The following is a 26,126-nucleotide window of genomic DNA, read 5'->3' as shown; positions in this document are numbered from 1 at the left end:
GATATTAGAACCTAGGAGTCAGGCAGATGGAGGTGAAATTACTAGCTTGGTTACTAACATGCCATAATGAATTGGAGGATGAGGTTCAGATGTGCGGCCACATTGGCCTTTGGAACACAATACAAGAGAAAAAAACCTTTTAAAAATTGTATAATTTAGTGATGTATTATAGGGTATATGAATTACAGCTTAATAAAGATATTACAAAGATCCCATTTTGTTTTTCTTAATTTTAATATTTTAAATTACAGTTGATGGTACAATATTATATTTGTTTCAGGTGTACAACCACATTATTAGACATTGGTATAACTTATGAAGTGACCACTCAGTCTAGTACCCATCTGACACCATACATAGTTATTACAATAATAGAGGCCCTGTGCATGGATTCGTGCACTGATGGGGTGCCTTGGCCTGCAGACATCCCCTGAGGGGTCCCGGATTGCAAGAGGGCACAGACCAGGCCGAGGGACCCATCGGTGCATGATCAGGGCATGGGAGGGACAATGGGAGGGCTCCAGGGCATGTCGGTTCCATCTCACCCAGCCCCCATTGGCCTGACTCCAGCAGCAAGCTAACCTACCAGTCCGAGTGTCTACCCCCTGATGATCAGTGCACATTATAGCTACTAGTCGATTGGTCAAACAGTTGAATGGTTGAATGTTGCTTAGGCTTTTATTATATAGGATTATTGACTACATCCCTGGGAGTATTTTGTAACTACCAATTTATACTTCTGAATCTCTTCAACTTTTTTTACCCATCCTTCATCTCCTCCCTGCCACCCCATACTGGCAACCCTCAAAATGTTCTCTATGAGTCTGTTTCTGTTCTGCTTACTCATTTATTTTGTTCTTTAGGTTCCACATATAAGTGAAATCAACTGGCATTTGTCCCTGTCTGACCTATTTCGCCCAGAGTAATATGAAGATTTCATTCTTTATTATGGCAGAGTCATATTCCATGCACCACTTCTATATCCATTCATGTATTTATGGACACATAGGTTGCTTCCATATTTGGCTATTGTAAATAATGCTCCTATGAACATATGGATGTTTATGTCTTTTCAATTTAGCCTTTTACGTTTATTTGTATAAATACCCAGAAGTGGCAGTGCCAGGTCCTTCCTTGTCTTTCGTTAGATAGCCTTTGTTTTAAAGTCTATTTTGTCTGGTATAATTATTGCTATCCCAGCTTTTCTGTTTTGTTTCCATTTTCATGAACTATCTTTTCCCATCCCTTTACTTTCTATCTGTGTTAATTTCAATCTGAAATGAGTCTCTTGTAGACATCATTAGTAAGGGTCTTGTTTTGTCATCCATTCAGTCACCACATGTGTTTTGGTTGGAGCATTTAATCCATTTTCATTTAAAGCAATTGTTGATAGATATGTACTTATTGTCATTATATTATTCATATTTTTATTCTCCCCCCCCCTTCTTCTTCTTAAAGAAGATGCTTTAACTTTTCTTGGAATGCTGGTTTGGTGGTGATGAGCTCCTTTAGGTTTATCTTGTCTGGGAATCTTTTTTATGTTTTTCAATTCTAAATGATAGCTTTGCTTGGCAAAATCATCTTGGTTGTAGGTCCATGCTTCTCATCACATTGAAAATTTTGTGCCAGTCCCTTCTGTAAAGTTTTTGTTGATAAATCGGCTAATAGTCTTATGAGAGCTCTGGTGTAGGTAACTAATTGCTTTTCTATTGCTGCTTTTAAGATTCTCTCTTTGTTTTTAACCTTTGGCATTTTTATTATGATGTGTCCTGGTGTAGGCCTCTTTGGGTTCATCTTGTTTGGGGCTCTCTGCAGTTATTGCACTTGTATGTCCATTTCCTTCACCATATTAGGGAATTTTTCTGTCATTTTTTCACATAGGTTCTTCCTTCCTTCCTCTGTCTTCTCCTTGAGGCACCCTATGATGTGAAAGTTGGTCACATTATAACCACTTGAAGTTGTCCCAGCGCATCTTAAACTACCTTCATTCTTTTTGTTCTTTTCTTTTTGCTGTTCTGATTGTTTTCTGCTTCTGTATATTCCAAATCGCTGGTTTGACTTTAGTTTCATCTACTCTACTGTTGATTCCCTGTAATATACTCTTCATTTTAATAAATGTATTCTTCATTTCTGACTGTTTCTTTTTTGTTGTTGTTGCTATTGTTGTTGTTGTTTTAGTTTTGCACATACTTTTTTATGCTGTTGAATTTCTCACTAAGTTCTTTGAACATCCTTTTAACAATTGCTTTTAACTCTGTATCTGCTACCTCTCTTTCATTTAGTTATTTTTTTCTGAAGACTTCTCCTGTTCTTTAATTTGGGATCTCTTTCTTTGTCTTCTCATTTTGGGCTGCTTTCCTGTGTGTGTTTCCATGTATTAGATCTTGGTATAGTGGCCTAATGCAGTAGGTTTCCTATAGGAGCTAGTGGTGCAGCTTCCCCAGTCACTGAGCTGGTGTGCACCCTATGTGTGGGCTGTGTGCACTGTCCTGTTGTAGTTGACTCTTGATTGTTGTTGGCAAGTCACTGGAAAGGACTGACCCCCAGGCCAATTGGCTGTGAGGACTGGCTTCAACTATAGCTTAGGATCTGCTGGGCAGGGGTTGATCCCACAGAGCAGGACCTGCTTCAGTGAGGGTTTGGTGCCTGCCAAGTCTGCCCTTTGAGTGTGTTGCTTGTGGAGGTGGTTGGGTTGTAATCTGGCATGGTGTGAAGCTCACCACCATGTTCACTGGCTCTAAGGCCTCCCAGGAGGTACAAGGTGAGCCACTGCCTATGCCCTGCCAGGGGAAGGCCAAGCTCTAAACTGAGGCTAACTGTTGCTAGTACCAGGCCTGAGGCCACTTAGCAAGATGTATGGGGCTTGCTAGGCCAGATGCTACTTGTTTGAGAAATTTTAATAATGTTTGAAGCATGACCCAACACAGCCCATTTGTATGGAAAAGTCCCTAGAAACAGCTTGGCTGGGCCAACAAGTTTGGTGAGGCTGCGTGCCAGGGAATCACAGGTATGGGGCAAACAGTGTTAGCCAGGTTGACTGAGTTATTGGGCTCACCTGCAGGCTCCGTGTGGGGAGGGCTCAGCAAATGAACAATGGCCTTTTTCCAGCACTTTTTTTTTTCTGGCAGAAAGCTGCTCCTCCAGCTCTTAACCTGATGCCAGACAACTCAGTTCCTCTTTGTGTGTGCCTGGTGCCCCAGTGCTGGAGCTCAGAGAGAGTGAGTCTTAGTAAGACTGTGCCTGGGCCTTTAAGAGGAACTGTCTGAGACTCCAGCAGCTCTCTGTCTCACTCAGCCACAATCCCTGCTTATTTTCACAGCCAGAGGTTTGGGGCTTCTCTTGATACTGGAACCCTGAGCTGGCAGGCCTTGTGTGAGGCTGGGATCCTCACTTCTTAGGGGGGACCACTGCAGGCAAGATATCCCTCCTGATTTTTACTCATCACACATGGGTGTGGGACCAGCCCATTTTGTGTCTTCACCCTTCCTACCAGTGTCAATGTAGCTTCTTCTGTATATCCTTAGTGATAGAAATTCTGTTCAGCTAGTTTTCAGGCACTTTATTAATAGTTTTGATGTAGTTGTTGGAGGTTCTAAGCATGGTGTTTACCTATGCTGCCATCTTGACCAGAACTCTTCAAAATATTTCTTAAATGCACAACACTTGTAGTATCTTACATTTTAAGCTTCCAAGAACATAAATCAATACAGACACAATTTTGAATCATGCTTTAAATAGCTTTCTCTGTATGACAATTCACAAGAGTATTTATTATAAAGTTTATGTTCATCTGTAGTGATTTTAACGGTTTCCTCATTTTCATTGTATCTTTAGCACTGTCTCTTTCTTCTCTTTCTATCACTTCTATTTTGACAGACCAGGAGACGGAAGCCATGTGGCAGGTACTGTAGTAATCCTATATAATAAAAGCCTAATATGCAAATCAACTGAATGGTGGAATGACCAGTCACTATGATGTGCACTGACCACCAGGAGGTAGATGATCAATGCAGGAGCTTCCCCCTGGTGGTCAGTGCACTCTCACAGGGGGAGTGCCACTCAGCCAGAAGCCAGGTTCATGGCTGGCGAGCGCAGCGGTGGTGGAGGGAGCCTCTCCCACCTCCATCACAGCACTAAGGAGCAGCGAGCCAAGTGGTAAGGAGCAGTGAGTAGGCGGGCAGTAAAGAGCAAGGATCCTGGACTGCGAGAGGGCACAGGCCGGCTGAGGGGACCCCACCTTCCAGTTCACGCATTTTGTGCACCAGGCCTCTAGTATAACTATAAGTACATTGATTTTAATTGTACTTAAAGAAAGCTTTTCCTTCCTTGAGCAACAGAAATACTATAACAAAGTTTTTGTTATATTTTAATAGTCTTTCTGAAAAGATTAGGAATGTAGATTTTTTTTAAAGAATGGAAATATATACATATATATCTATATAATATATATTATATTAACAAGGAGATATACATTTTTATATAATTATAAATGGTTTCAAATACACTGAAGAGTTCAACCTTTCATCAAATATTATCTTTTTTGTTGTTGTTAATCCTCATCTGAGGAGGATATTTTTCCATTGATTTTAGAGAGAGTTGAAGGGACGGGGAGAGATGGAGAGATAAACATCAATGTGAGAAAGACAATTGTTGGTTGTCTCCAGCTTATACCCCAACTGGGGCCAGGGATCAAGTCTGCAACTGAGGTATGTGCCTTTGACCTGAATCAAACCAGAAACCCTTCAGTCCATGGGCAACACTCTATCCACTGAGCCAAACAGGGCAGGGCCAAATGTTATCTTTTAAAACTGATCATAATTTTTAGAGTTTGAATATTCTCCTGCAAAGGAACAACTCTCATACTATATTAATATGGAATTTAGAAATAATAAAACACAAGTTTTAAATAACAGTTAATAAATCAAGGTTTTAAAATTCAATTTAAAAATGAAGTCACCTTGTAGATTTGTCAAGTAAATTGTTCTTGGTCAGCATAGTTATGTCATAAAAGTCATGAGGCTCCTAGATTTTGCAGAAGAGTGGTGAAGAGGATGGATTCACATCATTTGAGGCCAGCCCTGCATACTTTAACCAGACCATAAGCTACTTAACGAAAGGACTGGGTAAATTGTTATAACAATGGGCACAATTAAAGACCCAGGAATGATTTTTCTGAATTGCATTGAATAATGAAGTCCAGTTAATAAATGTGGCCGAAATCCTTTTACATAAGTGTTTAAAATTAAAATTTACTCTTTCTGGACAAAAAGAAAAACACAACAGACTACCTTAATTGAAATAATTGAAATGTGCCTGGCAGTTCAAATTATTTATAGATATAGCTTTCAAGTTTTTTTTTCATTTTTTTTAAAAAAATATATTTTATTGATTTTTTACAGCAAGGAAGGGAGAGGGATAGAGAGTTATGAGGCTCCTAGATTTTGCAGAAGAGTGATGAAGAGGATGGATTCACATCATTTGAGGCCAGCCCTGCATACTTTAACCACACCATAAGCTACTTAACGAAAGGACTGGGTAAATTGTTATAACAATGGGCACAATTAAAGACCCAGGAATGATTTTTCTGAATTGCATTGAATAATGAAGTCCAGTTAATAAATGCCTTCAGATCTGTGAAAAATGTGGCAGAAATCCCTTTACATAAGTGTTTAAAATTAAAATTTACTCTTCCTGGACAAAAAGAAAAACACAAAAGACTACCTTAATTGAAATAAATGAAATGTGCCTGACAGTTCAAATTATTTATAGATATAGGAGCTTTCAAGTTTTAATGAAATATGTTTAGCACTCACATTTTGATAAGAACTTTTTTCAGCAAATTCTACAAAGATAGCCTGAAAGGTGAAGTTTGATAAAAGAAAGGAAATCAAAAGCTGAAAGGGATTTTCTCTCATGTGCACTGTGCTGGTTTGGGCATTTCTTTGCTTCCCTCGTTGAAGCAGGGTGGACCTGCCCTGTGCTACTGGCACCAGCTGGGAAGCGAAGTGGTTCTGAGGACTGTGTACCTGTAGGTTGAGGATAGGAAGGGAAGGACCAGAAAGAATAACTTTACCAGCAGGAGGGGGAGATCAGCAGATGTCAGCATAAAGCCACACTTTCTCTTGAGTTCCCTTTAACCTAGCTGAAAAGATTGGGTCCTGTCTGTTGCTCAGAGAAACACAGCTGGAGCTTCCTCCCCTCCAAAATGCCTACTTCCCCCTCGAGGATAGCAGCACTTAAAGCTATATGTGGAATAATTATTTCATGCCCCAGATATCACCTGTCCCCCACTCCCTTACACATGCCACACCCACACCCTCAGGATTCGTGTTCTACATTTCTGAGGCAGCAACTCGGATTTTGCATTTTTAATAATCTCTACAGATCATTCTGATGAACAGCAAGGGTTGAGAACTGATGTCTGAAGGGCTAATAACAAATATATGATTTTTGAATCCTTGCATACTTGTTTTTTCTAAGTGTGTCCTAAGACTTTACTGTTTCTTTTCCTGAAATGTATTTATTTATTGAGTCATTGATTCATTTATTAGTTCATGTATAATTTACTGAGTCTACTAAGTCCCAGGAATTGTACTAAGTGAGGCTAAGGAAGGTACCCTTAAGTGTGGTAGGGACGATAAATAAGAAACGATTTCAATATAAGATGACAGCTATGACTGAGATAAATTCAGCAACGAGGGGGAGCTCTTAGCCTAAGGAACACAATCATGGCATGACTAAAACATATGAATGGAACACGTCAGTTTGGGCAGCACGGGTGCCCCTGTCCTTGGTGCTGAACCTGCTGCGTAGGGTAAGGACATTTTCCCCTAACACCTGGCTTCTGATGATTTCTCTGCTACCTATCCATTAATTTTGAACCAGCAGAGGAGAGAGGTAGAAAAAAAAAGAAGGAATACAGATATAATCAGATTAAAGAGGTTGTTGGGGGGATAGCCACTGAGTTATTGACTCAGTGATGTGGGAATTTGGGGAAGTAGGGAGTAGAGTCTTCAAATTATTTCGAAGAATAAAGTTTCTGCAGTACATCCTGGAATATTATACTTATGCAACAAGAGACCTTCCAGAAGTACTAACAACCTGAAATCAGTCCTGAAATAACATCTTTAGGTGAAGGGGTCAGAGATTCCAACAATCTGTACCCTCCTCCAACCCTGAGCCTGGTGTATTACAAAGCTGTTAGTTCACACTCTTGCCATTGGTGACATCTGACACGTGGCACTGGAAGGCACAGCCAAAGGTTCCCCCGTGACACGCTGAGAAGCAGGGGCTGAACAACTGCTGAAGCACAGAGCAGCCCGTTCGCGCCCTCTGAGAACCTGCCCCTCGCTGCCCGCCCTGCCTTTCTGGGGTCAGATTTTGGATCCAAAGGCTTACTATTAGATACACCTGGACTAACAAACGAAAACGGATTTATTAAGGAAAATGAGTGCCAACATGGCCTGAAATGGTGAAACGAGGCAACTTTCAATACGTCCAACGTGAGAACCACACACGATGTCTTTCTTACTCGAAACATTGGAATCAAAATGTTAATTTCCGACGAGCACTGACACAAACAGAGCATTTTGACGAACTCTATCTTCATGAGCCAGGAAGAAAAATGTTCACGTAAGACACTATAAAATGCTCTTTTCTTTGGCTATTCTGAAAAACTTACTAAAATACCAGAGTTTCAAACTCGCTAAAAACCCACCCGTATCCTGATCTAACTGCTAAAATTAATCCTGAAATAGGTAATGTGCAGAAAAAAAGCAACATCTAAAAATTCCACCTCCCCTTTTCCCACTCCAAAGTTTCATTTAAAATACATTGGGAAATCTTACTTTAGAGCAGCAAATAAATGGCGTCTCGGATCACTCAGCTACTCAACAAACCTAAGACCTTTGTGCAGAAGCAAGTCAGGCGCTTAACTGTGCATGCTGGGATTCGTAGTTCAGGTCGCTTCGGTTTTTAAGAGGAGTCTCACGTTCATACTGTATATGTGTACGTGCTGCCTTCTAGTGGAGCTCGGTTGGAACTGTTAAGTCCAAGTAGAAGGTGAAAAGCGGAAAGCATTTTACAGCTTACTTAGGATGTGGAAATCATTTCCTTCACTTTAAGTTTAATCTCTAAGTCCTTGTCGTTTGTTTGCACCTACTATGTGCTGTTCTGAGGTTCACAAGATTGAATAAGCCAGGCCCTGGACAGTGTGCACAGTGGTTAGAGCTTTGGCCGAATCACCTAAGGGTCTCGGGTTCGATTCCCAGTCAAGAGTAGCAGAGGGGTTGCAGGTTCCATCCACAGGTGGGTCAGGGCTTACGTGGGAGGCAACCAATCGATGTGTCTCTCTCACATTGATATTTCTCTCTCTCACCCCTCTCTCCCTCCCTTTCACTATCTAAAAATCAATGGGAAAAATATCCTCGGTGAGGATTAACAAAAATATTGAGCCAGAAATTGCCTGTGGGAGACAGCAGCAACAAAATAGAAGGAATCCAGGTCATTGAAGATGCTGGGGCCTTCCTTCCTGGCCTTCAACCAAGTAGATTGATTTTTTTTATTGATTTCAGAGGAAAGGAGGAGAAATAGAAACATCAATGATGTGAGAAAATCATTGATTGGCTGCCTCCTGCACACCCCACACTGGGGATCTAGCTCGAGCCCACAACCTGGGTATGTGCACTGATTGGGAATCAAACCGTGACCTCCTGCTTCATAGGTCGATGCTCAACTACTGAGCCATGCCGGCCAGGCCCTAGATTGTTTTGAGGGAGGGAAATAAAAATTGTCTAGTGGTTAAGGTATAGTTGTGGTTATTCTGTCATGCTCAGTTTATTCTAATCACTAATACGTGTTTAGTGGCAGAAGGCAGCCATCCTGACTACACTAAGGGAGGGGGGCTGGGGATCTTCAGTAGAAGTACACGTTGGGTGAGAAAAATTAAGTGAGGCAGAAGAGAACAGATATCAGATCAAAAAGAAGGGACTAGGTCAAGTGGGCCCTCTATGCTAGGCTTAATAACTGGAATTTTATCCGGCATTTCATTGGGCAGAATGATTGTGTAGGTTATTTGTGCATGTAATATAGAAGTTGGCTTACTCAACACTCACCCCTTTTCCATGCCTGTTACTTTCGAAAGGCCAGAAAGCAAAACTCTCAATTCCTGCTAGAGTTGGCTGGCCAATGAAATGTATTCTGGAATTTCTGAGGGCTTCCCTCTTAGAGAGGTGAGGCTTCTCTGAAAGGCTTTTGACTTTTGCTCTCCCCCGCCCCTTTCTCCTGGAATGCAGCTATGATGCCTTGGGACACAGCAGCCACTTTGTGACTTGGTGTGAGGTCAGAGGCACACAGTAAAGACAGCAAGGTAAGAAAAGGGAGGGACCTGGTTCCTTGAAGACGGCCTCAAGGTAAGAGCCCTCTGTAGTTTTCATGTGAGAAAAATAAACTTTAGATTCCCTTTTTCCTTTAGGTTTTTTGTTCTTGGAGCTAAGTGTGTTCATAACAGTCCTAGTGGTTGAGAACATTGTGGAGTCAGAAAGATGAAGGTAGGTTCTTATCTCTTCCTCAGTAGTTAAGTCACTTAACTCCCAAACCTGCTTTTCTCACCTGTGAAATGAAGGTAACTATAGCACCTACCTCAGGGAAGGACTTAGCATGTAAAACCACCAGCACAAAGTGTTCCATTTGAACTTAATGTTATTATTAGAAATGAAATAATGGATAGCAAAAATTGTCCTTAAAATTTTTTTTAGATAATATTAACAAAGAGAGAGAAACTATAAAAAAAGAACCAAACAGAAATTCAGGAGCTGAGGAGATTGAAAAATACACTAGAGGGGCTCAACAGCAGACTTGATCAAGCAGCAGAAGAATCAACAAAGTTGAAGACAGGTCATTGGAAGTTATCTATTCAGAGAAGCAAAAAAGAAAAAAAAAAAGTGAAGAGCCTAAGGTACTTGTGAGACATCAGCAAGTGGACCAATTATATGCACAGTGGTACTGCCAGAAGATAATGGTAAAACACTTCCCAAATCTGAGGAAGGCAATGGACATCCAGATTCAGTCAAGCAACATTCTACTAGACTGGACACCTGATGACTGACTGTATTTTTAATGGCCTCAAGGTAGTTTTATTACCCAGGTGTGCTTACCTACTAATTTGCATTATTTTTATTCAGTAGAGGAGCAGATGTTGCAAAGAATCAAATCTGCAGCTCTGTTATAGTGTCTTGTTTGGGTAAGTGTGGAAAGGAGAAACAACACTCCCAAGGTACAGACCTGGGGGAGAAGAGAGGATTTTAGGGACAATTTCTCCTTAGCTCTAGAAATTGCTATGATAGCATGTTAGGGAAAAATATGCAATACATTGACTAAAAATGACAGCTATGATGTACTTCGTAATTTCTTTCCTGGAAATGAATCTTACCAAAAAGGCCAAGAATGCCTCGAAATGACTAACTGTTCTGAACTTCATGTAACTTGGTGTTTTGTGCTTTTCCAGTCATGTGATACAAAATATCGGATACTCTCTGAAATCATAGTCCTTGACCTCTTAGAGCATCATAGAGCCCTTTGAGAAGATGATAAAAGAAAGTATAAACCCAAGTATCCTAGAAAATAAATCCACACACAAGCTAACCATTTTTTAGGCTATACAGCCTGCATGAAGCTCATTCACAGATGCCTTGAATATGTGGGGTCTCAGGTTTAGAACACGGTATTTAGATAGAAACTCTGGTGCCGTTTCCTCGTCTCTAAAATAAAGGGTAGAATGACATAGTAATCCTTTCACCTGGGAGTAAAGAGCAATAGAGTACATAATTCAGGAACAAACAAACCAATTTAGAGTGCTTATATAGGAAATGGGCTGGGTGGGTAACAGAAAAGTTTTGTAGTTACTACAGTAAAAGGAAGATTAAGACTAGAAAATAAAAAAATGGTCATAGCATTTACTATCCCATAACAATTTAAATCCAGAAAGCATGTGCATTTTTCCCTAGCAATTACATCATTTAAAAATATTTTTATTATTGATAGTATTACAGATGTCCCCCATCCTCCCCTCCTCTACCTTACTCCTGCCAGCCCCTCGCCTTCACTTCCCTATTGCCAGTGTCCATGGGATATCAGTTCTTTGGTGTATCTCTTCGTCCCTCTACCCGCTCACCGAGGCATGTCAGTCTGTTCCATGCCTCCATGCTTCGGATCTTATTTTGTTGGTCGATTCATTTTGTTCATTAGCAAAATTCTAAATATTAACAAATGAGACAGGAGAACCAAAGATATCCTAAATATCCTACCAGAAAACCATTAGTTAATATTTTAGGAGTTGGATTCAGTACTAATTACTGACTGAATGTTCAAGGTACTAAACAAAGAATTTATAATTTTGTTAAGTTCCATGTGGATAATGCTACAGTAATAAAAATGGATATAATTTAAAGTTTCCTTCAATAACTTTATTCTTTAAAAATATATAAATAAATAAGACAGTTCCACTTCTTAGTATGACATTCAAGACGACGACATTGCTATCACCTAAACTACTAGAATGCCTCAATCTCCTGTTCCTTCACCTTTCAATCTAGTGGCAAAACTAAAACAGAACTGAAATTCAGTTGGACTGTGACATAATCGCCAGGCGTAGACACATGAAGTAACAGCGGAGGAATGCGGGGCCCGGAAAAGTGACAGGTGACTACTGCATCTTGCACTCCGGCAGGTCCTTTTCTGAGAAGGCCTGACAAGCAGCTGACTGAGGATCCACATTCTCCCCTCCAGCAGCTGGCTCTTCTGAGGAAAGAAAATAAAAAAAAGAAGCAATCTTATTTAAAAAATACACAAAACTCAAGTACAACTGGAAATGCAAAGGATGTTAAGACAGTGGAGATATGAAAAATGAAACATGGCAACATGATCATTAACATCCTCATGTCCAGTCATGAAAAAAGGTGTATTTCACTTCATCAGAGACAGAGAAGTTTATTCTCCATTTTCCCACACAATGAATTGTGAGAAAAACCTTGCTGTATATAAAACCAAGGAGTGATAAAGTCTTATTTGATTTCATAAATTTGAGATAAAAAATGAATCAAACATGGATTAAGTTTGATTTTCTTTTGTCCTATTTTTAGAAAAAAAATGGTGTGCTAAAATAGTAGTTTAGAGAATATCGAGACACCTTTGGAAAACTCTGAGCCTTTAAAAGCACTTCAGCTGCATCTATTTGTTTATGAACCATATACAGTACAGCTGACCCTTGAACAACAGGTTTGAACTGCACAGGAAAACTTATATGTGGATTTTTAAAAAAAGTTTTTATTGATTTTTGAGAGAAAGGGAGGATAGAAACATTGATGAGAGAGAAACATCATCAATTGGCTGCCTCCTGTACTCCCTTGCTGGGGATCGAGCCCCCAACTCGGCACTGAGCCTCACTGGCTGGGCTACATGTGGATTTTTTCAGTGAATAACTATAAATTATTTTCTAATCTTTATGAGTTTATCAACATTTCATTTTTCTAGCTTACTTTATTGTAAGAATACAGTATATAATACATATAACATACAAAATAGGTGATAACTGACTATGTTACCAGTAAGCCTTCCAGTTAACACTAGGTTATTAGTAGCTGTTTCTACAGGAGTCAAAAGTTACTTGGATTTTCGAATGTGCAGGACGATCAGCACTCCTAAACCCTCACATTGTTCAAGGATCCACTGTAAATCTAGCTTAACTGCTCTGGCCAGTCATCTCAAGTTCTTGAGATAATTCAGATTCCCTTTAAAAACTGACAAAATTTTTTAGACTGTCATTTTACTAATTTAAGTGGGACTATGTCTTTTAATTCTGAATCGGTAAGTTTTTTTGATTTGTATATTCCTCCAGCCTACTCTTTTGTTAATTTCACTGAAAAATAGTGCCAAAGGGATCTGTTATTGATAAATAGACTGAAACAGATTTATTTGTGGTTGGATTAATTCCTACTATGCCTGTGCTTCAGGCACTGTCAGATAAAGAGAGAAGGGTGGTTATAAAAATTTCTATTTTTCCAAACTCTTCTAAAATAGTGTGTACGTATACAGCAAAAGTTCCATATAAGTGTTAGCTAATGGAAGGTCTTAAATGGTTGTTAAATACTACTCCATGAAGTGAATACTTTAAAAATTCAGAATGTTCTGTGTCTTACAATACTCCCAAGAGCATGTTCAGACTGCTGATGACAGAATTTGGATGTGTGGTTGATGAGAATAGGTTTCTTAGAATAGGTAAGATTTCTTCATCACAAAGCAGAGCTCTCATAAACCCTGACAACCTTTAGTCAGGGCTTTAAGATGATTTGGCAGGTGCCTTTCTTAGTGTATGATTTTGTTGCTTTAGTTGTTTACAGCTGTGTAATAGGGTATTTCAGACGGGCAGACACACTGTCACACAGGGCTTAGCCCCGCACACCTGGGCACGCTGAATGCCATGTGGTGAGAAAGACTACAAGCAACACATTACAGAGCTTCCCTTGCCATGACCACCTAGTGCAGCACCCCTGCAGAGCTGGGAGTGAGCCTTGACACCGCCCCACTCCCTCCCACCAGGCCCCCAGCACTGCTGACTTTACTTCCAGATCTCTCCCATCTGCCTACTTCTCTCCACTGCTGGTGCACTTGCCCAGGTCCACACTACTGTCACTCTTGCTGAGGCAACTGTCAGAGTCTTGCTCTTATTCTTTGCTGGTTACCTCACAGCAGAGGTAATGTTTTCAAAATGTATAACTCATTATGTTCCCTGCCATTATTTAAAATCTTTCAAAGGCTTTCTCTACATGCTTTCAGGAAGGAGTAAAACTCCCTCTGTGTGCTCTAAAAAGCCCCACAGCTTGGCTCTTCTCTCTCCCGCTTCCCTGACTTCATTCCCACAGGCCAATGCTCACTGTGCTCTGGCCACCAGTGTCTTTCCAACCTTCCCTGTTGTGGTCCCTCCTACTGATAGGGTGACCCATATCTGATAGAGCACCTGAATTAATCTGAAAAGTAATCACATTATTTTAAATCTTAGAACACATATATTTATGTGAATAGGGCGTTACGTTTTTCTTAGAGTTTCCTTTCCAAGGCCTGTGCGAAGTGATTGAGGAGGTGACTCAGCTGTGAATCCAGCAAGCAGAACCAATTAGCATGGTCAGACCAGGAGTCAAAACATCATCTCAGCAACATCATCTCATCGCCTGATGTCTACAATAGCTGATGTCTGTGGACCCCCAGGGCTGCAGGTAGCACTAGCCCCTTCCCCTTTATAATCCTGTCCCCTGTACCTTGCTGGGAAGGCAGGATTTGATGCTTGTAAGCGCCCTGTCTTCTTGGTTGGCTGGCCTTTTCAATAAACGCCTAATATGATTCAACCCTTCCTTCATTATCGGACACAGCGACAGGCAGCCCGAGCCCAACTGGGGTTTCCTGGTAACATTACCCTGGGGCTGTCACTGTTATTGGCTGGCCTTTTCAATAAACGCCTAATATGATTCAAATCTGCCTTCGTTATCTGACACAGGCAGCCCAAGCCCAACTGGGGTTTCCTGGTAACACTACCCTGGGGCTGTCACTGTTCCATCTGCCTGAATGCTTTTCCCTCTCCTCTTTGTTAAGCTAACTCACATTAACCTTTAGATCTCAGTTCCCTTCTTCAAGGAAGACTGCCTTAACATTCATGGAACAAAAACCTATGATAAGCCTTAGAGTCTGGTGCACTCTTAGAATTTTACCCTTTTTTGGACTACTTGATTCCCAACTATACCTCCTATTAGACTGCAAACTCCAGTGGGCAGGGACCATGTCTGGTTTTGCTCATCTATGTACCATCGGAGTCTAATGTGTGGCACATAGTTGGTCAAAATATTGTTTACTGAATGAATTAATAAGTAAATGATACAAGCCAATGAATATAATGCTATTGGGACTACTGGCCCACTGAATGGATGAGAAAGTCTTTTTCAGTAAAAGTTTTGTATATAGGGTAGTGTCTTTATGTCCTTGAGAGAGTTGCTTTGTCTATCTTTGGGAAAAGCTTGAGGGTTTAAGAAGCAGAATAAAGTCTTCACTTGGAGTGACTGGACCTCAGTGCTGGGCTTTGGAGAAACTCGCACAAAGACAGCAAATGAAGGCTGTGCACATCACCGGCTCACCTCCTTCTTCTCGTCAAAACTTGCCCTTTGGGGCCACATAGTACAGTTAAGTCCCAACTGTTACCCCTGATTCCCAAGGAACCAGTACATATTTACCCACCTGGACAAAGGCCTAAACCTGAGTTATCAAAATAGCGAACTGGATGGGGTACTGGAAAGGACTTCGACCGGCTGTCAAAAAACCGAGATTTTGGTGACTCCTTTGGCACAGGATCTTGTAAATTCTGCTCCTTGCACTGAGAAGGTGTTCGGTGTCTCTTTTCAGAAGCTGTTCTTTTTGGAGTCTTTGGAGAATTCTCACAAGTTACATCTTTGAGAGCCTCATTGGAAAGATGATGATTATTGCTTAAATGGGGGGTAGGGGGGGAAAGAGGAAGAGAAAGAAGACTGTAAGACTACAACAAACAAGATTCCTAAATTGGGTTTCCTTATAGACCTCGAGTAGCCAGAGATGCTACCTGATCTCACCAGGCCCCAGCTTCAAATCCTGCAGTGGAGGTCATCCTCCTATTACATCTAGGATACCACCCAAACTTCCTCAGAAAGATCTATGAGGGCCTGTGGAATCTAGCACCTATGGCACCTCATCTTGCATTTGTCTCATTCTCTATGCTCTGGCCACAGTGGATGTCTTTCAGTTCCACCTAACTGGTTATTCTTTCTCACTCACAGCTTGTGCACATGCTGTTCTGTGGGCCCAGGAGGCTTACCTGTCTCTCCTTTCATCCAGCTCAACTTGTACTCATTATCCAGATCTATTCATAGATTAGTCTCTTGATCACCAGCCCTCTTTATCACTTAAAATTTGATCCCTCTGGTAAACTCTTTCATTTGTTTAACAACACTCATTAGAAAGAATTGGTTATTTGTATAATTATTTGATGCCTACTTTTCTTCTACTATATCATTAGTATTAGTCTCTTGATCACCAGCCCTCTTTATCACTTAAAGTTTGATCCTCTGGTAAACTCTTCCATTTGTTTAACAACACTCATTAGAAAGAATTAGTTATTTGTGTAATTATTTGATGTCTACTTTTCTTCTACTATATCATTAGTAGACTTGAGGCCCGGTGCATGAAATTTTGTGCACTGTGGGTGGGGGTGTCCCCTCAGCCTGGCCTGCACCCTCTCACAGTCTGGGACTCCTCGCTCCTTACTGCCCACCTTCAGTGGAGGCGGGAGAGGCTCTCACCACCACCACTGCACTTGCCAGCCGTGAGCCCAGCGTCTGGCTGAGCGGCACGCCCCCTGTGGGAGTGCACTGACCACCAGGGGGCAGCTCCTGCATTGAGTGTCTGCCCCCTGGTGGTGTGTGTCATAGTGACTGGTCGTTCCGTCGTTCTGTCTATTTGCATATTAGGGTTTTAATATATAGGATTAGCACAGGATTCTAATCTTTGGTAGAAGCCAAATAAGTTCGTTAAAACTGCTTGTAAAGTAAAAGGAAGCAGGTTACAAAAATGGCCCTAAGGAGTCCTCTATTGAGTAAGGACTTATGACTTTGGTATATGGACATGTAGTATATTTAAGCTGCCCCCTCAAAGATCTCTGTTCACATCTTGGTTCTTGGCTTAGTCAAAAAGAGGTCAGTTGACTGATAGTAAACATCTGGACTAGTGTTACCATATTCTTATTCCTTTTAAAGAAGACACATTACATGAACTCTAAAAATTACTTTCCCCATGTTTGAAGGGTTGCTAATTGCAAAAAACATATATGTATGGATATATACTTTCCTCCCCAACATGTAACAGCCATAAACATAATTTCTGTATCATGTAAGCAGCTCTTACCTTAATGGTTCATTCTTTTGGTGTATTAGCTGTTCATTTTGCTGCTTCAATTTAGAAATTTCCTTTTTTAGTCTTACATTTTCACTTTTCAAAATAAGAGCTTTTGTGCTTTGTACAATGCCACTGCCACCCCCACATGTGAGGGGTTTATTGGAAGGTTTAGAATCATTAACTTCTAGTACAACTGTGGGAGGCAAATAAAGGAAACATTACTAAATGCAATAAGTCATTCTAAAACCCAACACATCTCAACCACCATCTCCCTGGAAATCATCCTTGAATTCCTTCTTCTACCTGACTTCCAATGCCTTTCCATCATGAATTCTAAATATCTCTAGAATTCTTCCTGCTGTTCTCCATCCACCAATTTTACTACCATAATCCTGCTGAAGCCTTTCCCCATGACTGCACAGCAGCAACCCTCTCTAATTAGAGTTGTCCTCCACTGATCTATCTCTTGCATCAGAGGAATCACCTGAAGGGCTCCTTCCAACACAGAATGTGTGTGTGGGGCCCTCCCCAGCCACTCAGTGCACTGTAAATACTCAACACATACTTGTTAACTAAACAAACCTTAGAATTATGTTAAAGCATATATTATCCTATATTCTACACTATATGTATAAAAAAATTGGTATGAGGAATTGTTTTGTAAATTTTAGGTAAAACTGCATAAAAATGTGAGTAGCTTAGAAGAGCCCACTAAATAATTAGAAATAATCACTGATAATTATAAAGGGGGTAAAGTGTGAAGATACTCAATGTCCATTTTCTTTTGAATTATTTTGATTTCAGGCACAAGGTATACCTAAAAATCACTTACTATTCAAGAACCATTATCCTGACCCTAATGTAACAACAGAGTCCTCGTTCTATTTTTACCCATTGAAGTTTCCCATGTAGGAGCTGCAATAGGCAGTAGGGACATTCAACTAAATTATGTTCTAGACAACATCTTTAACACTATCTCTAATTTCTTTTTTAAGTAAACAGACAATACACACAAATACCATCTTACATTTGCTTGACATTTAGAATATTCAGTGTGCTTTCATACACCACTTTTAGCGTGATCCTCACAACATGTGTACACACGTATGCTAGAAGGTCAGGTGTGGTCCCCTCAATTTCTCACAGCCATTAAGTGAGGGCAATCAGTTGAGAGACCTGCCCCTGACTTTTAGTTCATTGCTTGGTATATTATATGAAGCTGCCCTAAGTACTGTTCAGCATTCTCTCTTGGAAGATGAAACACAAGAGATAGGGATATGGAATAAAGTATAGTTTGAGGAATGTGTATGCAAAAATTTGATTATTAGATTTGATAACTATACCTAAGATAAATTTTAAAGAGTTTACAAGTAAGCATAAACCCTGTATTTTCAGTATTAAGAACAAGTAGGATATTTACTTATTTGTATTATGCACTGATTATATTTTACTATGTATAATATTAAAATCTATTAAGATATGTTTGGATTTTTATTGGGAAGGTACTTCTATCTTGATAGTTAAGTCATTCTTTTATAGTACTGAATATCTTCCCTAATATGTAAAGATCTGATAATGCAATGGTAAAATTAATATTTTTCAAGAACCTATAATGGGTAAACAGCTGACATTATAGGAGATGTCACAAGAGAAATATAATTGCAATAAATTCATTTTAAAAGTAGTTCTTTCTAAATTAGTGATTTGTTCTTGACTATCACATATATAATAGTAGTTCTCAAAATGTATAAGTGTATTGAGAAGTAAAATGGACAGGACCTGGAAATACCAGCATTTTCTACTTACTTGAGGTATCTTGGGCTTGTTGATTTCTTCTAAGATTTTCTCTCAATACCCTTATAGCTTCTTTTTGATATTCTACAGTGGCTTTTGTAGAAGCAATTCTAATAAAAACAACAATAGATATATGTAAGAACCCAGCAACTAACTTTTAATAGAAGAATAAACAGAACTGCTGACAAGAATTTTCTATTAAGGTATATCACACTGACATAATACCCTGGTATCATGCACTTTGTAGCTATAACACCATCAAATTGGAAGTATCCTGTTTGCTTTCAGGGGCAATAATTTAACATTGAGAAACCAACCTTTTAAATTAGTGGAAGCTCAATAGCTATTAATTGGATATTAGTTTCATTAAAACCAGTAGTGTTATCAATGGAAGGCTGATTAGAATGCATAAAGATTCAGAGTGCTATCTTTTGGCACAAATTTATATATATTATCATTAAATATTTATTAAAGATTTATAGGAAGAATAAAAAGTGTTAGAAATCAGATGGGATCTTCAGAAATCTTCTAATACAAATCCATCCTTTTATTGATTATTACTGAGAAGCAGAGAGATTAAACAACTTGCATATTGATATATTAATAAATGGCAACATTATATTTCTAATTCAGGTTACCCAACTTTCTTTTAATGTTATCTTCATCATGCTATACCACAATGAACTTGAGGCATGCTAGTATGTGCAGTATCATACATAGATAAAGCAACAACAAGAGGACATGATTTTGAGCACTAGGTACTATAATTTCAAAGGAATTACAGGGTGTGGTAAAAGTAGGTTTATAGTTGTGAATATGGGAAACAGTTTATTCTTGTAATACTAATTATTGTATTATTTTCCATATGAAAAACTGTGAACCTACTTTTGCTCCACCCTATACAACCTTTACATAAAAACACAATAGGAAGAACAAATGAAACTGAGAAGCAACAGAAACCTTAGTCAAACTGCTAAATACACATTTACATACACATACACATTTTTAAAAAAAATCCTCACTTGAGGATTTAAAAAAATATATTTTTATTGATTTCAGAGAGGAAGGGAAAGGGAGAGAGAGATAGAAACATCAATGATGAGAAAGAATCATTTGATTGGCTGCCTCCTGCATGCTCCACACTGGGGATCAAGCCCTCAACTTGGGCATGTGCCCTGAACAGGAATAGAATCGTGTCCTCCCGGTTCATAGGTCCACGCTCAATCACTGACCCACACTGGCTGGGCAGGATTTTTTTTAATTGATTCTGAGAGGAAGGGAGAAAGGACGGGAGGGAGGGGGATGGAGAGAGAGAGAGAGAGGAGAAAAGAGAGAAGAGAGGTAGAAACATCGAGAGAGAGAGAGAGAGAGAGAAAAAGAGAGAAGAGAGGTAGAAACATTGATGTGAGAAACATCAATCAGTTATCTCAATCAATTGCCTGCTCAGCAAACTAGGTATGCATGGTGCCCTGACCAGAATCGAATCTGAAACCCTTGGGTTGTATGGGATGGTGCTCCAACCAACTTAGCAATCTGCCAGGGCCACACACGCACCTTCTTAACACATTGCGTACCGCATAGAAATCTCTAAGACATACGCCACGGACCGCACATTTTTGGGCAAACTGCATGTTATTTAAATCATCATAATGCACTTTAGATAGTGTTTTTCAATAATTATAACATTTTTATTTACAAAAACAATTAAACAATTAAAGTTCCTAGTACTTTTTTAACGTATGGTACTGCGTAAAACATTTTCCTCTATGGAAAGGGACCAAACAAAATTTACATAAGTATCTAGATTCGCTCCTTTTTCCATGGGCGTGAAAAACGAGAACACTCGTGAGCGGTCCTTAACAGATGGCGCGCGAAACACAAGAAAACTCCTGAGCAGTACGAAATGTGTTAACATTCACTTTCAAGCATAAAAAGGCCATTTTAAGCTATTTATATGTGATTAAGCAGGAAGCATCCAAAGACATAGTGTGTTAGTAATTGATCAGAATTGTGCTTACTTTTTAAAATCTTTGCATATATAATGAGAATTTAACAAATTAAAACCCTGTGGTTGTTTGTATTCATTTAAAAAAAGCTATAACAACAGTATTTTCAAAAGTTAACTAATGAAAAGAAATATATCATTTGGAAAGAAAACTTAAGATATTAAAGTCATGTTCAATTAAGGCAAGGACATACTCCTTTTCAAGCTCCTTGACAATTTTCATATTCTCTAGATCTGTTTTCACCAGCTTCATTTTGAGATCTTCAATTTCTTCTTTATAGGGTTTGGCTCCTAAAGCAACTTTGTCCTTTTTTAGAGAAAAGAAAGATATAAGTTCAGAGTAGTTTCACTTTATTGGTGGAAACATTTTCAAACAGCAAACTCTACATATATGAAAAATGGGAAAGGCACAAATTTGAACCCTAAAATGAATAACAAATAGATATTTGATGTGAAGTATATTTGAAGCTATTGGAAACTAGTATGTAGAGAACATATGAAGAGTTTTATTTCTTAAAACAAATTATTTCCCCAATTAAAAAACAGTAACTACAAAATAAAACACAAAAGTTGAAAATAAAGAAATGGGTAGACAAATGAAACAAAGTTAGGAAAATGAAACAAAAAGACATCAGAAATTATAAAAATAGAACTGAATTCAAGGCACAAAGTATTATACAGCATTGGATTCAAAGATGGTTCAATCCAGTGACATAAATATATCTACTTTCCACTCAGAAACAAATTATCCTATCTAATAAAGAGGCAATATGCAAATTGACCATCACTCCAACACACAAGATGGCCACCACAAGATGGCCAGCAGGGGAGGGCAGTTGTGGGCTATCAGGTCAGCAGGGGAGAGCAGTTGGGAGGGACCAGGACTGAAAGGGAGGCCTGAAAGTTGGGGGTGACCAGGATGGCAGAGGAGGGCAGTAAGGGGTGACTGGGCCAGCAGGGGAGCAGTTAGGCGTCTATCAGGCTGGCAGGGGAGTGGTTGGGAGCCAGCAGTCCTGGATTGTGAGAGAGATGTCCAACTGCCCGTTTAGGCCCAGTGGGATTGGGCCTAAACAGGCAGTCGGACATCCCTCGAGGGGTCCCAGATTTGAGAGGGTGTAGGGTGGGCTGAGGGACCCCCCCCCCCCATGCACGAATTTCATGCACCGGGCCTCTAGTTCATATATAAATACATACATATAGAATTCTTTTTCTTAATGAATGTCTCATTGAATAAATGTTAAGTAATAAAAAGAGTACACATTCTTTTTTGTTGTTGTTAATCCTCACCTGAGGATATTTTTCCATTGATTTTTAGAGAGACTGGAAGGGAGGGAGGGAGACAGACAGAGAAATATCCATTTGAGAGAGACACATCAATTGGTTGCCTCCCGCATGTGCCCCAACCAGGGCTGGGATAGAGCCTGCACCTGAGTTATGTGCCCTTGGCCAGAATTGAACCCAGGACCCTTCAGTCCATGGGCCAATGTTCTTTCCACTGAGCCAAACCAACTAGGGAAGAGCACACATTTTTTACTTCATTCTAATTAACTGGAATGACAAGACACTGGAGCCAGAATAGCAAACTTAAATGTCTATTAGGGCCAGACTCAAGTAGCAGAAGTGTGAGAAGTGGCTGGAGCTAAAACAAAAGGGAGTGGGTTAAGGATGTGATAAATGAGGATGTGTTGTGTAATGGCATTCAAGTTAAAAAACATTGAAATGACTGTTATTTCTAAAGAACATAGGTCAGATTAAGCCCATAGGCTACTGGCTAATAGGTGGACTCAATAAGTAGGGCATTAAAATAGAAAAAATAATTTTTCAAAATGTACTTATCTTATAAGGAGTGTTAAATATTAAGAAGCATTTTTTGAAACATGAACACATGTCTTAAATTATTAAAAATATCTATTTCTTTTAAAATTTTTTCTTGAAAGATATAAATAATCATTATTATATTCCTGTATTTCATTTCTAAGTTGTTACTTGCTTTTTCAAAGCCTGAGTATTGAATTTGAGACATACCTAGCTAATAGGAAGTTGAAGTAAAAGCCTGGGTTCCCAAATGATCTGCCAAATTCAACAGTAAAAGGAAAAAAAAACCCTTCTTATCTATGAATTTGTGAAGTTACCTGAAGTTCTTGGGTCATTTCTTTTGTTTTCTCAAGGCATTTATTTGATTCATTAACTTGTGCTTGAAGTTTTGATATTACATCATAAGTCATCTGAAGTTCTTTCTGCATGTTTATAATCTTGCCTTCCTTATGCATAGCACTTTCTTTAGCTTCATGCAGTGAAGCTTCCAGCTCTTGAATTTTCTATAAAAAAAGACACATATCGGAAAATTGGACAGGTACATGCGAAAACATGAAACTATACCACAAACTCACACTAAACACAATAAACTCAAAATGAATAAAAGACTTAAATGTAAGTCATGAAACCATAAAAAGCCTAGAAGGAAACTTAAGCAATAAAATCTTAGATATCTTGAGTAATAATATTTTTGTTGATATATCTCATAGGGCAAAGGGAACAAAGAAAAAAACAAACAAATGGCACTACATCAAACTAAAAAGGTTCCACACAGCAAAAGAACAAAAAGCAAAAACAAAAAAAATCCATAAAAAAACAGCAACAAAATGAAAAGGGAATCCACTGTATGGGTGAACATATTTGCCAATGATACATCTGACAAGGGGTTAATTCCCCAAATATATAAAGAACTTCTACAACTCGCCTGGCTGGCTGGCTCAGCGGTTGAGTGTTGACTTGTGAATGAGGAAGTCACAGTTCATTCCAGTCAGGGCACATGCCCGGGTTGCGTGTTCCCCAGTGTGGGGCATGCAGGAGGCAGCCAATCAATGATTCTCATTATTGATGTTTTTATCTTTCTCTCCCTCTCCCTTCCTCTCTGAAATCAATTAAATATATATAAACTTATACAACCCAACACCAAGAAGACAATCCAATGAAAAAATGGGCAAAGGAAACAAATAGACACCTCTCCAAAGAGGACATACAGATGGCGGATAGACATATGAAAAAGTGTTCAATGTCACTAATCATCAGAGTGATGTAAATTAAAACCTCATGCCTATCAGAATGGTTATCATCAATAAATCAAACAAGATCACACACACACAAAGACTGGTCCATGTTCCTTAATTAATGTATTCAATAGTATAATTCTGCTCTGAAATGTTGTATGAGATACATCTTTAACTTTGTGATGAAGCTGCAAATTGAAAAATATAAAAAATTAACATACCTCTGTGATGGGCTGTGTGTCTCTCGATGTAACATGAAGATTCTTATCGTCTTGTGTAGTAGGATTAGCAAGGGCACCAGGTGTCCGAGAGATCTTCAAAGTTTGGTAGTTTTTAAACAGTTTTTCATTTTCCTCTTTCATTGATTTCAGGTCAAGTTCCCATTCTTTGGCTAAAGTAGCATTTCTTTCCTCAAATTCTGTTGATTCATTCACTATAGTCTATTGAATAGTAAAAATACCATTATAACTCTAAAGTGAATTACATACTTAAAAGAAAAAAACCCTATGAAAAATATTAGAATTCTAGGACAAGATACTAGTATATGTTGAAATTCATTTTCCAAACATTCTAGAACAGTTTGTGAAGAACATAAAAGAATGTAAACGTTCTTTTTTATTTTTAATATTTTTATTGATTTTAGAGAGAGAAAAAGGGAGAGGGAGAGGGAGGGAGGGGGAGAGGGAGAGGAAGAGAGGGAGAGAAGAAGGGAGAGGGGGAAAGAGAAAGAGAGAGAGAGAGAGAGAGAGAGAGAGAGAGAGAGATTGATATGAGAGCCTAGTATTCATCGACTGCCTCCCGCCCACACCCCAACTGGGGATCAAACTCCCAACCTGGGCATGTGCCCTGAGCAGGAATTGAACCAGTGGTGACCTTTCAGTGCATGGGATGATGCTCAATCAACTGAGCCACACTGGCCAGGGCTATAAACATTCTTTGTGGTTTGCATTGGTTCCTAACATTTTAGATGATGTTGGATGTTGAGGAGAATAAAAGAAGGCTAAGAACTGGAGAGGATTATATTTATTTGTAAAACACTAGAGGCCTGGTGCACAACATTCATGCACTGGGGCGCGGGGGTCCCTCAGCCCGGCCTATGCCCTCTTGCAGTCCAGAACCCCTCGGTGGACATCCCCTTAGGGGTTCTTAGTGCTGCCACAGAGAGGGGAGAGGCTCCCGCCACCACCGCTGCGCTGTGAACCCGGCTTCTGGCTGAGCAGTGCTCCCCCTGTGGGAGTGTACTGACCACCAAGGGGAAGCTCCTGCATTGAGGGGAATAGCAATCAATACTGTCTTTTACATTGAAGGATGACTAACTCTGAAATTACTCATCCTTTCTTTTGTTAATTCCTATAGGATTTTCTTTTTGCTCTCATCACAAATGGCTTAATTGGTCATTCTGTCAGACCTGCATCCTAAATTAGTTTTATTCTTACTGGTACCCTGGACTTCCCTTGGCACTGGACTACCGACCTCACACCATACAAAGTTACCAATTCCTACTGCCAGGGTGCTGACAGACGTCTCATCTCCATGCTGACTCACATGGTAGAAATCCCCCATATTACAAAAAACTCTGAATTATATGGAGTTTATCTAAACATTGGTTTTATTCTTTTCTCTATTGGTTGTGGACTTTTTAACTATCCATTTAACAGTATCTATATTTCAATGTAACTTAAATCGTTTTCAGATGAAATCAAAGTGTTAAGAACTACCCAAACACACGAAATTAAAAAACCAATCTTAAAAGCTACATACTCTAGCACCCTTTGCTCCAATTGCATATATAAGAAGCAACTTTCTGATTACTACATGTCTTATCAGATATATATATAAAGCAGGGATTACTTCAAAAAGCAGCATTAATATTCTGATCAGTGGAAAGTATAACAAATTAATAAACTGATCTTAAGCAAGGCTGGTTCTTATGCATCAGTCTACCAGGCTGATCAACTTGGGAACAATGATACAAACTACATTTTCAAACCTTAAGTTGAAGGACAGAGCATATGATAGTGACCCACTAGATGAAAAGCACATGAGGCCTCACTAGAGTAGCTTTCCAGACTTGTCTATGGCTGCAACACAACGAATGTCTCCCCGTGTCTGAGGCTACTTAGGGAAAGGGCTCAATTCCTACAGAAGCAGTGAAAAGCGAGGAAAGGAGAGTGACAAGAGGATTCACGATTTCACAAGTGGGAAGTAGTATCACACACCCATGTTTTGTTATCTTCTTTACAAGTATAAATTGGTATATTTATCTTAAGGAAGCATAATGTTAGAGGAAGAACATGTTCTACATAGTCAATTTT

The 26,126-nt window shown here is 39.4% G+C and overlaps 1 protein-coding gene across 1 annotated transcript in view; it reads right to left on the bottom strand.

Annotated features, from left to right (window-relative positions):
- Positions 1–11,439: 11,439 nt before the first annotated feature.
- CENPE (centromere protein E, 312kDa) overlaps positions 11,440–26,126 on the bottom strand; it is a 93,393-nt gene continuing 78,706 nt past the window's right edge. The window contains exons 39-45 of the mRNA XM_014534313.1: positions 24,033–24,251; positions 22,894–23,079; positions 20,956–21,068; positions 18,769–18,866; positions 16,972–17,155; positions 15,277–15,521; positions 11,440–11,796 (exon numbers count right to left, since the gene is read on the bottom strand). Of these exons, the coding sequence (XP_014389799.1) occupies positions 11,702–11,796; positions 15,277–15,521; positions 16,972–17,155; positions 18,769–18,866; positions 20,956–21,068; positions 22,894–23,079; positions 24,033–24,251 (1,140 nt within the window). The 3' untranslated portion in view covers positions 11,440–11,701. The remainder of the gene's footprint in view (positions 11,797–15,276; positions 15,522–16,971; positions 17,156–18,768; positions 18,867–20,955; positions 21,069–22,893; positions 23,080–24,032; positions 24,252–26,126) is intronic.

This window comes from Myotis brandtii, unplaced genomic scaffold (genome assembly GCF_000412655.1).
Source record: "Myotis brandtii unplaced genomic scaffold, ASM41265v1 scaffold1288, whole genome shotgun sequence".
Taxonomy (NCBI): Eukaryota; Metazoa; Chordata; class Mammalia; order Chiroptera; family Vespertilionidae; genus Myotis; species Myotis brandtii.
This window is presented reverse-complemented; position numbering and strand designations above follow the sequence as displayed.